Below are 17,514 nucleotides of genomic sequence, written 5' to 3'. Positions count from 1 at the left end.
CGATCCAAAACTAGATGGGTGTACCTAACAAACTGTCCACTGAGAAAGTGTGTGTATAACTACCCTCATGTTCAGTGTGAGTATTGGCAGCATTAACTTACTTTAAGAATAATTTCTCTTACATTTCTGGTCTAGCTCTTTGTTTGTAGTGTATTTGGCCTGGGTACTGATACTATTCCATACACTCATACTGACATAGGTCCCTATCAGCGGAGGACGGCTCATAATAATGGCTCGAATGGAGTCAATGGAGTGGTATCAATCATATGGAAACCACATGTTTGGTGTTTGATACCATTCCATTACACCATTGCTGCCATTATTATGAGCCATCTTCCACCAGAGTTGGTGACAATGCACTTTGGTGATGAAATTTCACTTCCTTATGTTATAAAATACATTTTACCAGACAAATATGATTATTGTTGTTCTAAATTGTTCAGTGGGGTTTTTCTATAACATATCATTAACATTATAAAAGTCAGATTTCTTAACCTAATACATCTGATAATAAGCACCAAGCTCTGATGACATTGTCATGCAGATTTCTCCTCACGACTTTTGAGGATTTTACAATTTCTTGTCGCCGTATTCAAAGTTGTTTCCACTGGTTGCAAAAAGCCAAATTACAATGACAGGAGCTAAATGATATGTAATACGCTTTGAAAATAAAAGCCATTGACATTTCACAGAGATACGGCTGTTTTTGTGAGAAATATTCTAAAAGGAACAGGAATTTTGAATTAATATGAAAAGTGTATACTAAAATATGAAATTACTATATGTCATGTCTCAAAATTGATATCTATCTTACCTCTATATTGTTTTATGTCCTGCGGATTTGAGAAGAAAGATGAAAAGTTCAGCGGGAAAGTGAGCCTGTCAGGTAGCCAGTAGCCTTGTTTATTGCACAGAATCCAGCCTAGCTGATGCCATGCAATTTTCCAGATAATTTACTTGTTTTTTGCTCTGCCCTCCATTGATTTAGTCACCCTAGTTTTGGCCATCCTACAAGGGTAAAAACTCCAATAACTATTGAACAGATTATGATAGAGACATGAGGTTTGGTTTTCAGAGAGGAGTGTCTACACATATTGTTTTACCCATTGGTCGAAAGATGCACCTTTGATTGGAAACCCTACCCTATGTAATAAGTGCTTACGCCAAAACAACATTTGCACCAATCATTGTCACTTTTATTCATCATATACTAGGTGCAAACACTTAGTATATGTGGTCCATAACGTACTTACAGCTACGAGTCACTTGCAGACCCTCATGAGGACATCTCAGTGGCATTCAGTCCCTCTGGTCCAGTGGTAGAGGGAAACTCAGTGAATCTGACCTGCAGCAGCCATGCCAACCCATCCATGAGCTACTCCTGGTACAGAGTCAATGGGAGAAGCGCTGTCCAGTCAGATATTTGAGGCTGTCTTTCCTGACCACTCAGGTTGGTATTACTGTGAGGGCCTGAACAAACGTGGACCACTCAATTCATCACTCCTGTTTCTTGATGTTCTGTGTAAGTTAACTCTGCTTGCTATGTGGGGATGTCAGTTTGTTGTGCTAAATTGTGTGTGCTTTCTTTATAGGGATGCAGGTTGTTAAAACGCTGTGTTGTTTAGCAAGACATTTTAATATCAATGCAAGAGTTTTGCACTACGGTGTAAACATAATGGGTCAGCAGAGTTGGAGACAATCTTAATTTAATTCCTGTCTGTTGAATTGGACATGAAATACAGTATATCCAATGAAAGCAATGCAATCTCAATCTAAACTGTCAGGAAAGTAGATGAAAATGACACCTACCCTGGCCAGGGCCTGATTTCCTCAAATCATCTTAAGGTTAAGTTAATCATTAGCACCTTCATAGGAACATCGTTATATCTCCGAGCAATTTTGTAAAACCGTTGTTTCTAAATTCCACTTGAAAACGCTCGTTATTTACCGCGTGCCTTAGACCAGTCGTAGAACAGCTAAGTGCGTCATTAGATGCATTTTTTCCCTACCGCTTCACATTATACACAGAAGATATCCATTAAACATAGAATCAAGAAATGTATCTGTCTCTCTGTGACCGCCAATAACATGAAGTTGCCAAAAACTTAAAGTTGCCAATGTCTTTGCAATTGTTACAAACAAGCTAAGGATAAAAATATGTTTCAAATGAAAACAGAGATAACTGTATTAAAATATAGCCTACAGGCAGGGTTGGAGAGTAACGGATTACATGTTACATGTAACAGATTACAAAAAAAAACGGTAATCTACTACTTTACCAGCAAAAATATTGTAATCAGATTGCCAAACCTGAAGCCTGAACATATCCTGTCATAATGTTGAATAAACTAAGCTGCATTGGAACGCAAGTTAAGATATGTAAAGTGTGCAATTAATAAGTAGTTATGGTAATAGATCTACACTGCCTTTGGAAAGTATTCAGACCCCTTGACTTTTCCCACCTTTGTCACGTTACAGCCTTATTCTAAAATGGATTAAATAAATACAAATCCTCAGCAATATACACAAAATACCCCATAATGACAAAGCAAAAACAAGTTTTTAGAAATGTTTGCAAATGTATTAAATATAAAAAAAACATAAATACCTTATTTACATAAATATTCAGACCCTTTACTATGAGACTCGAAATTGAGCTCAGGTGCATCCTGTTTCCATTGATCATACTTGAGAGGTTTCTACAACTTGATTGGGGTGCACCTATGATAAATTAAATTGATTGGACATGATTTGGAAAGGCACACACCTGTCTATATAAGGTCCCACAATTGACAGTGCATGTCAGAGCAAAAACCAAGCCATGAGATCAAAGGAATTGTTTCTAGAGCGCCGAGACAGGATTGTGTCGAGGCACAGAGCTGGGGAAGGGTACCAAAACCCTTGTGCAGCATTGAAGGTCTCCAAGAACACAGTGGCCTCCATCATTCTTAAATGGAAGAAGTTTGGAACCACCTCCCGGCCAAACTAAGCAGTCGGGGGAGAAGGGCCTTGATCAGGGAGGTGACCAAGAACCCGATGGTCACTATGACAGAGCTCCAGACTTCCTCTGTGGAGTATGGAGAACCTTCCAGAAGGACAACCATCTCTGCAACACTCCACCAATCAGGACTTTATGGTAGGTGAGGCCAGACGGAAGCCACTCCTCAGTAAAAGGTACATGACAACCCGCATGGAGCTTGCCAAAAGGCACCTAAAGGACTCTCAGACAATGAGAAACAAGATTCTCTGGTCTGATGAAACCAAGGTTGAACTCTTTGGCCTGAATGCCAAGCATCACATCTGGAGGAAACCTGGCACCATCCCTACGGTGAAGCATGGTGGTGTCAGGATCATGCTAATGGGGATGTTTTTCAGAGCAGGGACTGGGAGACTAGTCGGGTATGGTGGAAAAATTACGTTATAATACTTTTATTGCATCAAATGGTTGTTTTATGCAACAGAATAGAGTATTATTAACTAGTGTGTGTGTGTGTTCTACTGAGGATGGGCCTCTGGGAGATAACACTGACAGGAGATTTACGATGTCTTTTGGGTGATAAAACCTAAAGAGCATTCCAGTGCATGAGTTAATGTTTCTGTTCTATATGGGGCCAGACACTGGTCTCTACTGTGGCAGATGAATCAGAATTAGTTGGGTAACATAGATAATTAAGATGTTTTATTTGTATAATATGCTTATGTGAGATACTTGTCATTAGGATGGCGTGCCCTTTGGACTCTGGTGTTGACAGTTGTACTTTTCCCTTAGCTAGGGCTCAGTCACTTAGGGCCCAGAGAGGGGAGAAGTCAGAATGAAACATTGTCTTCATATGTGAATGTGTCTTTACCTATTGTTAAACCATGTGAAGGGATGGCGTGATTAATGGGGAACCAATTATTTGTCTCCACACTGTCTGTGCGCAAGTCACTCCCCTCCGTGAGCTTGTCCAGGAGTGGGGTCAAGAGGGGGTTTACTTGAGATGGGAGTATCTAGAGTTGACAATTGATATATGCCATTGGATGAAATTGTGTTTTTGTTCTATGAAGTACCAGGGACGAGATTAGAACCTCATCATTAGGAACCAAACTGAACGATAATTTATAGCGAATGCTATCTGGCTGTGGATACTCCTTTCTAAAGTATAAGGTCCCTTTGTGAACTGTTCCTAAGATCTGTGGTTCATCATGTACGTTGAAGGGGTGGTTCTTGGGTATAAAATATCTCAGTAGCCATTGTGTTGGCACCCTTTTTCAATGGTTCATTAGAGATAGTGCATTATTGAAGGTCAAGTGCTTTTGCAAAAGTATCTTAAGTATTAAAGATGTAGTTTAACTCAGACTGGTGTGTTTGTAACTCTCCTCATTTGGTAATGCAGAAATTAGCCACCACACTTCACAATAAAAACTGTTGACACAGCAGATACTGTCTGCTATGTATTATAGGTATCTTTCATAAATCTTAACCTTGTGACCCATTCTATATATTTGTTGTTTGTCATGTAGGTTGAAAGGGGTGTATCTTGGCTATAAAATACCTTTGTACTTTTGTCTCAGGGCTCTCAACAAATCATCTGAGCATTGTCGGGTTCACCTAGGGGTCATGATAAGGGTTGTACCAAAATGTTTGATGTATTGGAATAATTGAGTATGCTTATGTTGTGTTAATAGAAGGGGAGGGGTTATAAGACCCAATATATATATTCATTATAGAGGTTTAGAATTGTTCCACAGTTGTTTTCTAGTTCTCTCTCTCTCTCTGCATATTATAAAAAGACCCCTCTTAGAAATGTGTGACTGAGACAGAACTCTGCAGAGGAGTGAAGGAGATAAGACTAGTCAAACATTCCACAATAAATCAACTTTGCGGAGTGGACGTTTACTGCAAAGTTTTTAGATAACACTAAAAGCCATTGTTTATATAGCTTTGTAGGCATGGTTTTGGTCTCAGGAGTAAAAAGGTAATGACGTAGGTAGTGACATCACCAGGGCTGGACTTGGGGTTCAACAAAACAACTTGAGACCTTTTGTTTGATGCAGAACTTACTCGGAAACATGTGTGCTATGTTCCTGATTGTCAACTTCTGTCTGCAATTGCATTAATAAAGGTTTTTGAATTATTTAATTAAAGATATTGTCATAATGCTAATTTCACCAATGAGCCAATGATTGACAAGGATGAAAGGAACGAACCCTAAAAGCGTGAATCGTCGACCAGCCATGACCAGCCATCATTATCGTAGAGCACTCAATCGATTCACTTTATATGTGTGCGTTGTATTGACCTGCTCCCTTATTAATAAGTGATTAAAGATTTAGTTTAAGTATAACTTGTGTGATAAGTTTGTCTCTCCTCATTTGATAGTAAAGAAATTAACCACCATACAGGATCGAGGTAAAGATGAACGGAGCAAAGTACAGAGAGATCCTTGATGAAAACCTGCTCCAGAGCGCTCAGAACCTCAGACTGGGGTGAAGGTTCACCTTCCAATAGGACAATGACCCTAAGCACACAGCGAAGACAACGCAGGAGTGGCTTCGGGAACATCTCTGGAGAGACCTGAAAATAGCTGTGCAACGACACTCCCCATTCAACCTGACAGAGCTTGAGAGGATCTACAGAGAAGAATGGGAGAAACTCCACAAATACAGGTGTGCCAAGTTGTAGCGTCATACCCAAGAAGACTCGAGGCTGTAATCGCTGCCAAAGGTGCTTCAACAAAGGACTGAGTAAAGGGTCTGAATACTTATATAAATGTGATATTCCAGTTTTAATTTTTATAAATTTGCTAAAAATTCTAAAAAATGATTTTTTCTTTGTCATTGTGGTATATTGTGTGTAGATTGATGAGGAAAAAATGATTTAATGAATTTTAGAATAAGGTTGTAACCTAACAAAATGTGGAAAAAGTCAAGGGGTCTAAATACTTTCCGAAGGCACTGTAAATGTCTTGTACTGTACTTGTAATGTACAGTATGTGTCTCAGGTGTGACGATGAGCATCCATTGCTTGTGCATGCTTCTATCTTGTTAAAATTGAATGATTGATCCTGAAATTTCATTGGATGACAGTTTATTTTTTTGTTTGAGGTTCAGCCGCCCGGGGGAAGGTGCTGGTAAGAGGGAAGTGACCATGTGATGGGTTTAGTTTGTAACTATCTGACTAAGTTTGAGAGAATATTGTTAATTTATCTTGAATTGAAGTTGAATTAATATTTTGTTAGATCTTCCCTTGACTGCACCAGAACCTGTATTTTTGGTTGTTTAGTTTGTTGGTTTTATTAATTATGTACTGTTATGACCTCCTTTTTGACCAGGCTGAGAGGGTCTCAGTAATTCAGTTTGTATTCACTAATGGAGGAGAATTATAATTTTTAGAACTTGCAACCTGTTGTTGACTTATTTATTTTGCCACTCAATTCAAACTTCAAGAGCTTAATGCAGGCACTGCATCTCAGTGCAAAATGTGTCACTACAGTCCCAGGTTCAAATCTAGGCTGTATCACATCCGTCTGTGATTGGGAGTCCCATAGGGCGGCGCACAATTGGCCCAGCGTCGTTGGGGTTTGGCCGGGGTAGGCCGTCATTGTAAATAAGAATTTGTTCTTAACTGACTTGTCTAGGTAAGTAAAGGTTCATTTTAAAACTAAAATAAAAATGGCATTGTGACATATGGTTATGTTATATATACAGTATGTTATGTTACCTTTTTATATGATTGTAATTCAATTTAAATATATATTTGCATATATTGAAACTAATCTCTGGTTGTCGTTTCACTTTTGGTCATCCAGTACTCAACAACTCTCCATCATAAAATAAGTAAATTACAGTAGGCCTATTACAGTAAAATTACTTATTTTCTACAGTAGAGAGCTGAAATGAGGTGCACAGTACATTTTACAGATATTACTGTACATGTTATTTAAGAATACAGCTGGACACAGCTACACAACAGTGCCACTATGTGACAGTAAACTGGGCACAACATCTCCCAGCAGAGTTCATTCAGTTCCTTTTCAGTTCCTGTTCATTTAAGTGTCTCATTTGTTATGGTCATCCTTTATGTAGTATTATGGTAATGGCTGGATGGTGGTCTCTGTAAGACTGTAACCTTGTTGACTTGATGATGGGAGAGTTTTCCTGTAGGGAAAAGTTGTTATAGATCAGACATAATTTAATAAACCTGGTATGTTGACTTTATTTTCTACTGGAGATTCTCTGTTTTGGTTGATAATGTTTTCAATATAAAATATAACAGTAGAAAATAAAGTATAACAGTATAACAATATAAAGTTATAACAATATAAAGTTATACTGTAGATATCAAATGAAAAGAAAACTCTCAAGGGTACTGGAGTTGTAGAATTATATACAGCACAAACCAATACATAAAGAGATTACAGATCACATCACTGTAATTTTAACTCTTAAACATATTATAACTTTATCACTCACCTCCTAATGCAAGCCAATGTTATAATGATGATCAGTGTCAGAGCGATGGGGATCCCCACTGGCACCACCCTCCTCCACAATATGGAGGACTGGCCATTTACTGCAGAGAATAAACTACTGTAAGCTCTATAGGCCAGGGATAGCTTCACACTCGTGTACATACTGTCATGTGTTTCAATGGAAAATGCTACAATAACAGGTGGCATAATCGTGATGTTTTATTACAGACTAGACTAGAAATAATGTATATTTTCAATGCATCCCCTTGCACCTACCTTTCCCCACAGTCATGGTAACAGTATAGCTCTGTGATCCATGCTTGTTCATCGCTACACAGCAGTACTGCCCACTGCCCTCAGAGCTGATGTTAGTGATGCTGTAACTTTGCCCTGACCCTCTCAGTGAAGCTTGGGATTCTGTCCTCTGAAGCCAGGTATAGCGCTCTACTGCAGGGTTGGCATCACTGCTGCAGGACAGAGTCACAGAGCTGCCCATCACTACCTCCCCAAAAGGATTGACTGACACTGATGTGTTCTTTGGAGCATCTGAAGGCAGAGAAAGGTAAAAAAAACGTTCTTTTTACAGTATAGTTTCCTATATTTGGGTAAAAATGAGAGATGTCTGGTACATACTAACCTGTCAAAGAGCATCCCAAAAAAACTCATGACAAACATTGTTACTGATTCATTCATTATCTGTGATTGTGATTTCAAAGTACTTACACTGGACATTAATAGACAACGCTGAGGAGTGGATTGGTCTATTGGTGGTCAGGGCCTCACAGTAGTAGTTTCCACTGTCTGTTGCTCTGATATTGGTGATAGTCATCGTCTGTCCCTTATCACCAGCCGTGGAGCCTCCAGTCTTGTACCAGGTGTAGCTCTCCACTGGAGTGTGGGCAGTACTACAGCAGAATAACTTCACTGAGCTGCCCTCAACAACATCACCAGCGGGACTGAGGGACACTGCAACTTCACTGAAATTATCTGAAAGTAGACAAGAGATGTGTAAGCAATTTTTTTATTTATTAAACCAGGCAAGACAGTTAAGAACAAATTCCTATTTACAATGACGGCCTACCCCGGCCAAACCCGGACGACGCTGTGCCAATTGTGCGCCGCCCTATGAGACTCCCAATCACAGCTGGATGTGATTCAGCCTGGATTCAAACCAGGGACTGTAGTGACGCCTCTTGCACTGAGATGCAGTGCCTTAGACCGCTGCGCCACTAGGGAGCCCAATAAGACATACCAGGCAGATAACAGGACACGGCACATCAGATTATTTGTCTGTTCCTGTTTTAAATGGAAATACACTGAAATGTATATCCATATGTTGTTGTTGTGTTTGTAGTGGAGGTTGTCTGGGCATTATTGTGAGTCAGAGGCGGTGGGTGGTCACCCACAGGACATTCCATACCGACAGTCAAGGCCATGTGACTTCCTGCTACAATTCCGCAATTTTTGCATACAGTCATTGTGGTCGTAGGACATGCCATCAGGTTTTAAAGTACAATAACTTCTTAGTTACAAGAGAGCTTTCACTGTTGTTGTCAACAACTGGTACTGTACATACAGATATCAATAGCATTGTCACTATTACTCAGAAAGACTTCCAGTAAGTTAATGAGAAAATGTGTAAATATTGAGACATTGACAAACTTTCTGAGCAACTGTAAGAACACTATGAGAGTCTCTCTGAATCATGTGATCATACTGAAACAAGGAAGCAATGGCTCCTCTCCTCAGAGTGACTCAGAAATGATGGTGACATCCATTTCATTGGAACCTCTGAGGCTTGTGGTCAGACCTGATCTCTGTGCAGACAAGCTGGAAGCTGACCACAACTTCAACAGCTCTCCTATTCTCATGAGTCAAATAGTTACACACAAAATGTACAGTACCAGTCAAAAGTTTGGACACACCAATTCATTTAAGGGTTTTGATTTTTACTATTTCTACATTGTAGAATAATAGTGAAGACATCAAATCTATAAAATTACACATATGGAATCCTGTTAAACAAATCAAATATATTTTAGATTTGAGATTCTTCAAAGTAACCAGCCTTGATGACAGCTTTGCATATGCTTGGCATTCTCTCAACCAGCTTCATGAGGTAGTGACCTGGAATGCATTTCCATTAATGGGTGTGCATTGTTAAAAGTTCATTTGGGGAATTTCTTTCCTTCTTAATGCGTTTGAGCCAATCAGTTGTGTTGTGACAAGGTAGGGGTGGTTTACAGAAGATAGCCCTATTTGGTTAAAGACCAAGTCCATATTATGGCAAGAACAGCTCAAATAAGCAAAGAGAAATGACAGTCCATCATTACTTTAAGACATGAAGGTCAGTCAATCTGGAACATTTCAAGAACTTTGAAAGTTTCTTCAAGTGCAGTCGCAAAAACCATCAAGCGCTATGATGAAACTGGCTCTCATGAGGACCGCCACAGGAAAGGAAGACCCAGAGTTACCTCTTCTGCAGAGGATAAGTTCATTAGAGTTACCAACCTCAGAAATTGCAGCCCAAATAAATGCTTCACAGAGTTTAAGTAACAGACACATCTCAACATCAACTGTTCAGAGGAGACTGTGAATCCGGCCTTCATGGTCGAATTGCTGCAAAGAAACCACTTCTAAAGGACACCTATAAGAAGAAGAGACTTGCTTGGGCCAAGAAACACGAGCAATGGACATTAGACTGGTGGAAATCTGTCCTTTGGTCTAATGAGTCAAAATGTTAGATTTTTGGTTCCAACTACCATGTCTTTGTGAGAGTAGGTGAACGGAGTAGGTGAACGGATGATCTCTGCATGTGTGGTTCCCACCTTGAAGCATGGAGGAGGAGGTGTGATGGTGTGGGGGTGCTTTGCTGGTGACACTGTCAGTGATTTATTTAGAATTCAAGGCACACTTAACCAGCATGGCTACCACAGCATTCTGCAGCAATACTCCATCACATCTGGATTGCATTTAGTGGGACTCTCATTTGTTTTTTAACAGGACAATGACCCAACACACTTCCAGGCTGTGTAAGAGCTATATGACCAAGAAGGAGAGTGATGGATTTCTGCATCAGATGACCTGGCCTCCACAATCACCCGACCTCAACACATTTGAGATGGTTTGGGATGAGTTGGACCGCAGAGTGAAGGAAAAGCAGCCAACAAGTGCTCAGTATATGTGGGAACTCCTTCAAGACTGTTGGAAAAGCATTCCAGGTAAAGCTGGTTGAGAGAATGCCAAGAATGTGCATAGCCGTCATCAAGACAAAAGGTGGCTACTTTGAAGAATCTAAAATCTAAAATATATTTTGATTTGTTAAGCACTTTTTTTGCTACTACATGATTCCATATGTGCTATTTCATAGTTTTGATATCTTCACTATTATTCTACAATGTAGAAAATAGTAAAAATAAAGAAAAACCCTTGAATGAGTAGGTGTGTCCAAACTTTTGACTGGTATTGTATGTTTTGAACATGCAACGATGCATTACAGCATCCCTCCTTTAACATACGTCAGTTACAGTGGCAAATCTTGGTGAGGAAACTCAAAACAATTTTTTATGTATGCAAGAAAAGGCACAACACAAGACAACACTAAACAATACATTAATTGTCATGACTTATACCGAAGTTGATGCCCCTCCTTGTTCGGGTGATGCTCGGCGATCGACGTCACCGGTCTTCTAGCCACCATTGATCAGTTTTTCATTTTCCATTGGTTTTGTCTGGTTTCCTTACACACCTGTTTCTTATCCCAGTAATTACATGTTGTGTATTTAACCCTCTGTTTCCCTCATATCCTTGTCAGTGATTGTTTGTTATGTACGTGTTGTTGATGTATCGGTGTGCGACGGGTTATTGTTGACCCGGATTATTTTTCTACGTTGGTTTTGGAGTTAGTTTTGTTAATAAATACTCCATTTTTTAACCACTCTGGTTTCTCCTGCGCCTGACTTCCCTGCCACCTACATACATGGATTATGACATTAATTGCACTATAATGGTGACAAACGGTGCCCACAAACTGTTAGGGCCTACATAAAGCTGTCCCAACAGCAGAGCTTTCTTTTCATCACCATGGAGTTAATCCTTACCAGAGGCTACGAAACAATTCATTCAGCCTAATTTACTGCCTTTTAAAAAACAGCTGATATGGCTGACTTGCTTAAACAAATGTGGTTTCTACTGACAATTGAGATGTACAAACTATGGCATAAGGGAACGATGAACGGATAAGAGGCAATCCGTAATTTGATTAAGACATTAATGAGCGAGCTAAGACGGACGTAGTCAATATAACTATTTGTTCAGCACTTTTGAAATGTACAGCAACAGAATTCAGAGCATGGGCCATTCTTACAGTATTCTCCCTGTACACCAAGTCAGAACTGTAGGATAAATAAAGGGGCATATAAGCAGACAAGGAAAGCTCTTACAATATTCAATAATGACATTTCTTAAAAACAGGCTATAGGTGCACCACCAAGTCAGAACAGGTGGCTAAGTTATGAGGGGAAAGGGACCAAATTATTAGGGTGAGGTACATGGGCTACTAACAGCTCACTACAAAACATACACATTGTATTACTTTCTTAGCTACAGTATACATATCTCCCTGACAGTGGCAATTTTAGCATGTAAATCTTGGTGGGGCAAAAAATTAATAATTGTGGGCTGCATGCCAGCAAAGCCACTACACAACACAACACTAAACAATACATTATTTGCACTACAACGGTGACAAACTGTCACGCCCTGACCATAGAGAGCCCTCGGGGTTCTCTATGGTGTTTTAGGTCAGGGCGTGACTAGGGGGGTTTCTAGGTATTATATTTCTATGTTGGTGTGTGTGTATGGTTCCCATTAGAGGCAGCTGAATATCGTTACCTCTAATTGGGGATCATACTTACTGTGTCCTTTTTCCCACCTGCTATGTGGGATATTGTTTTGTATGAGTGGCTATGTGCGCTACGTAATTCACGATCATTATATCTTTGTTGTTGTGGAAGTTTCACTATCATTAAAATGTGGAACTCTACACTAGCTGCGCCTTGGTCCAATTATTCATACGACGGTCGTGACAGAATATCCCACCTAAACAGGACCAAGCAGCGTGCCCAGGAGATGAAGGAAAGTTGGTCATGGGAAGAGATACTAGGTGGATGCGAGACCCTTCCTTGACGGGAGTCACCGAGGAGTAAAGGAGGACAGCGACGACGCCGGGGTCTACGGCCACAAACAACCCAAGGGCATCCCCAAGATTTTTTTGGGGGGGGCACAAGGGGCAGGCGGCCGAGCCGAGGAGAGAGCCAGAGACCGTCTGGGAGTCGATGGAGCAGTTTGAGGAGGGATATCGGAGAGTGATGTTGGCTAGGAGTATGCTGCAGCGCAGGCGTTTTGAGGAGCGTGTCATCAGTCCGGTGCAATCTGTGCCGGCTCCGCGCACCAGGCCTCTAGTGCGCCTCCCCAGTCCGGTGCAACCTGTGCCGGCTCCCTGCACTCACCCTGAAGAGTGTGTCACCAGCCCGGTGCAACCTGTGCCGGCTCCACGCACCAGGCCTCCAGTGCGCCTCCCCAGCCCGGTACGTCCTGTGCTGGCTCCCCACACTCGCCCTGAGGAGCGTGTCATCAGTCCGGTGCAACCTGTGCTGGCTCCACGCACCAGGCCTCCAGTGCGCCTTCCCAGCCCGGTACTTCCTGTGCCGGCTCCCCGCACTCGTCCACCAGTGCGTGTGTACAGTCCAGTGACTCCAGCGACGGTCCACGGTCCGGAGCTTCCAGCGACGGTTCACGGTCCGGAGCTTCCAGCGACGGTTCACGTCAGTGATCTTCAGGTCGTAGCTGTAGAAAGAGGCCCGAGTTCCGGATTTACAATTCGGAGCTGGATGAAAGTTCAAAACGTATTTTCCCATTCGTAGCTTGTTTTTCCCCGAGTTCCGAGTTGTCTTGAACTCACTAAAGTCAGATTTTGCAGTTCCGAGTTAACAGTTGTTTTGAGCGTGGTAAAGATCATGCTGTCACATAATCCATCGTGCTGTTGAAAGGAGGACCAAGGCGCAGCGGGAATATGGATGCTCATATTTTAATTTTAAAAAAGGAGTAAAGCATCCACTGAAAAAACAATAAACAAAACAATGAACAGTACTCACGATACGACAGTGTAGCAGGCTAGACCAAAAAAAGCAGTGCTCACAACAATTCCCCACAAACACACAGACAAACACACCCAACTAATATAGGACTTCCAATCAAAGGCAACACCACACAGCTGCCTTCAATTGGAAGTCCACCCCAATTACCTCTACATAGAAACACCCAACCTAGACAGAACAAAGAAAACCCAACTTCTTCTGCCATGCCCTGACCAACACTTATACACTTACTCCACCTGCTGGTCAGGACGTAACATTACCCCCCCCCCCCTAAAGGTGCAGACCCCGAATGCACCTTCAAAAGAAAAACACAAAACACCCAAAACAACCCGAAAATTTCCCCCTAACTACAGGGAGGGAAGGGAGGGTGGCTGCCGTCAACGACGGCACTGTGCTACACCCCCCCTTCCAAACCCACCTATGTTGGAGGCGGCTCAGGTTCTGGCCGTTCCAGGCAGTCGGGGCAGTCCGGCAGCTCGGGGCAGTCCGGCAGCTCGGGGCAGTCCGGCAGCTCGGGGCAGTCCGGCAGCTCGGGGCAGTCCGGCCACTCTGGCGGCTCGGGGCAGTCCGGCCAGTCTGGCGGCTCGGGGCAGTCCGGCCAGTCTGGCGGCTCGGGGCAGTCCGGCGGCTCGGGACGGTCTGGGCAGTCCGGCGGCTCGGGGCGGTCTGGGCAGTCCGGCGGCTCGGGGCGGTCCGGGCAGTCCGGCGGCTCGGGACGGTCTGGCCACGCCGGCGGCTCGGAACGGTCTGGCCACTCCGGCGGCTCGGGACGGTCTGGCCACTCCGGCAGTTCAGGGCGGTCGGGCCACTCCGGCAGTTCAGGGCAGTCTGGCCACTCCGGCAGTTCAGGGCAGTCTGGCCACTCTGGCGACTGTTGACTGGCGGGCAGCTCTGGCGACTGTTGACTGGCGGGCAGCTCTGACGACTGTTGACTGGCGGGCAGCTCTGACGACTGTTGACTGCGGGCAGCTCTGACGACTGTTGACTGCGGGCAGCTCTGACGACTGTTGACTGGCGGGCAGCTCTGACGACTGTTGACTGGCGGGCAGCTCTGACGACTGTTGACTGGCGGGCAGCTCTGACGACTGTTGACTGGCGAGGCTGGGTTTACGCACTTGAAGCCTGGTGCGTGGTGCTGGTACTGGGCGTACCAGATTGGGAACACGCACCTCAAGGCTAGTGCGTGTAACGGGAAACACCGGACCGTAGAGGCGCACTGGCAGTCTTAAGCGCAGGGTTGGCATCTCCGGTGCTGGCTCGATGCCTACTTTCCCCTGGCACGTGCGGGGTGCTGGTATTGAGCCTACTGGCCTAAAAATACCAGGCCTTACCATGGCACCTACCCCAAAGCACGGGACCTGTCCAGTCTGTTTACTTTTAACAAGGGTACGGGGCGCTGGCCTGGGTCTCCAATCTTGCCCCGTCACACAGCCCTTGTGCCCTAAAAAATTATTGGGGGTGCCTCTCGGTCTCCCTTACCCGTCGTGTTCCCCAGTCCTCGCCAGAATTCTTCCGCTGCTTGGTCCTGTGTTGGTGGGGAATTCTGTCACATAATCCATCGTGCTGTTGAAAGGAGGACCAAGGCGCAGCGGGAATATGGATGCTCATATTTTAATTTAAAAAAAAGGAGTAAAGCATCCACTGAAAAAACAATAAACAAAACAATGAACAGTACTCACGATACGCCAGTGTAGCAGGCTAGACCAAAAAAAGCAGTGCTCACAACAATTCCCCACAAACACACAGACAAACACACCCAACTAATATAGGACTTCCAATCAAAGGCAACACCACACAGCTGCCTTCAATTGGAAGTCCACCCCAATTACCTCTACATAGAAACACCCAACCTAGACAGAACAAAGAAAACCCAACTTCTTCTGCCATGCCCTGACCAACACTTATACACCTACTCCACCTGCTGTTCAGGACGTGACACATGCTTCATTGACAGCATGGCCAATGTTGAAAGTTTATCATTTTAAACTAGGAAAAGAGACCCTTAATCTTAGACTTGGGACCACACATCCACTTCACTGAATAGCAGGCTAATACTTGCTTTGCAATGCTTGCAGTTAGCCACTGATTGCTTCCAAACAACTTATTGTTGAATTGGCCAATGAGCACCGATACGTTTTATCTATAATTTATCTTCCTATGACAAGGATTGAAAAGGATTTGCCAGTAGATTGTCGACTTGATTCATGACGATGACTGCTTATCTAGCTTGCTAGCTAATATTTTGAAAGTATGATGTTGACATGATCAGTCCAATCAAAGCTACGGTAGATATAACGTGATTTGACATAATTGTATCTGTGGCCAATGACCTTGAGCCTTCTTGGATGAGCACTTCTAATGCAAATCTGTGGCAGCACCTAGTGGGCATGAATTTTCGAGCTCTCCCCTGTAGACTTTGTTGTGACATAGTGTCCTCATGAGTGACAGAACACTGAGCCAAGAGAACATTACTAACCCCTATGCTCTGTATTTTACGCTGCCTGCCCCACCACCACAGAAAGCACTGAGCTAGGCTGAAACACCTGCATTTTGGAGCTGCCTTACTCAAGAAAACTCAAAAGAGACCATGTTTGTATGAGGCTTTATTAACTCAATGCGGCTTTATTAACTCGCCACTGGTCAGTTGCTATCTACATATAATCATTGACCACAAGGCCATTTACACAAAATACATGTAAAAAAAAACATATAATAAGCACTGTGGTCTTACCTGCCACTAGCAGGGTTACTCCAGGCTGTCCAGGGGGCTTCTCCACTGGGTGGTTGGTGATAAAATAGAAGACGTATGTCCCGCTATCAGACCTCCTCAGATCAGAGATCCTCAAGGAGCAGTTCCTGGTTCCTTCCTTCCCCAGGTACTCCACTCTGCCCTGGGAGGCTGGCTCAGGGAAGATGCCCTGGCTATGGTACACGTACCTGGGGGTGATGCAGCGGCTCTGGTCCCGGCACCACATCTCAGACAGCACCCTGTAGGGCTGAGGGTAGTCGTAGAAGCAGGGGAGGACCACAGACGAGCCAGCCACGGCACACAGGGGAGCGGAGGGGACATGCACAGCCCAGTCACTACAGAGGACACCCACAGAGCAGCCTGGGATACAAGGAATGAACTAATATGATTTACAATACAATACTTGGTATGTCTATTCACATACCATGCTAAAAGTGTATTCCGTATGATAATGATGAATATGATGTCACTCTTACCTTGCAGGATAAGTGAGAGCAGCCTTATCCAGCCAGTCTGGAAGACTCCCAAAGCCATCTCTGACGCACCCCCACTCCCTTACTCACTGTCCTTCTTTACATTAGCAGCGAAGACGTCGACAGTGTCTGTCTTTCTGTCTGTCACTCACTTCTCTTTTTCCTAACTAGGAACTGGTCAAGGATGTTGAGAAACAAAAATAGACGTGTAGAAAAGCATTGACATTATAAGCCTGCAACAAAAAGTCAAGGCACTGTTGCTGGCTTATAATGTTACTGTCTTTAATCAAGCCAGAGCTTGTTTTTGGTCCTGTCTATTTAGACCTTGTTCACAATGAGCATCCATTATATGCAGATCTATGCCTACAGACCTGTCTAGTGCCAGTCTTATCCCAGCCCCCTGTTTACACCCTATTGTTTAGACATTAATGTTTCACTGTCCTGCACTGTCCATTAAGCTCCTGTGGCATGGTGTAAGCCTCGTACCCATGCCTCAACTTCAATGCACTTTGGTCTATCGCCTGGAACATTACCTAAACTTAACACATAAATGTGAAACTAGGAAACGGTAAATCAATTGAAGGGGTTGTTAACCGTTACACTTCATTAACCATGGTCTGAAAAAACAAAAGGGCTTTAAGCCTGTGCTCTGCTCTGCAGGTGCCATTTGACCGATATCT

At 43.3% G+C, this 17,514-nt stretch overlaps 1 protein-coding gene across 1 annotated transcript; it reads right to left on the bottom strand.

Moving 5' to 3' along the window:
* Nucleotides 1-6,811: 6,811 nt before the first annotated feature.
* On the bottom strand, nt 6,812-16,972 carry LOC106578256 (B-cell receptor CD22). Its single transcript, XM_014156918.3, has 6 exons — nt 16,838-16,972; nt 16,344-16,721; nt 8,178-8,441; nt 7,731-8,000; nt 7,456-7,555; nt 6,812-7,140 (listed from the first exon to the last, which is right to left on the bottom strand). Exons 1-6 carry the CDS (start codon nt 16,893-16,895, stop codon nt 7,071-7,073), a joined length of 1,140 nt encoding a protein of 379 aa, XP_014012393.3. The 5' UTR covers nt 16,896-16,972; the 3' UTR covers nt 6,812-7,070.
* Nucleotides 16,973-17,514: the final 542 nt, after the last annotated feature.

Source organism: Salmo salar, chromosome 02 (assembly GCF_965601325.2).
Source record: "Salmo salar chromosome 02, fSalSal1, whole genome shotgun sequence".
Taxonomy (NCBI): domain Eukaryota; kingdom Metazoa; phylum Chordata; class Actinopteri; order Salmoniformes; family Salmonidae; genus Salmo; species Salmo salar.
Note: the sequence above shows the minus strand (reverse complement) of the source record. Positions and strands in the feature narration are given on the sequence as shown.

Coding starts and splice junctions, on each gene's coding strand:
- LOC106578256 (XM_014156918.3), bottom strand. CDS start 16,895: ATGGCTTTGGGAGTCTTCCAGACTGGCTGGATAAGGCTGCTCTCACTT. Junction 16,722..16,837: donor GCTCTCACTTATCCTGCAAG/GTAAGAGTGACA, acceptor CTTGTATCCCAG/GCTGCTCTGTGGGTGTCCTC. Junction 7,556..7,730: donor TACCATGACTGTGGGGAAAG/GTAGGTGCAAGG, acceptor TATTCTCTGCAG/TAAATGGCCAGTCCTCCATA.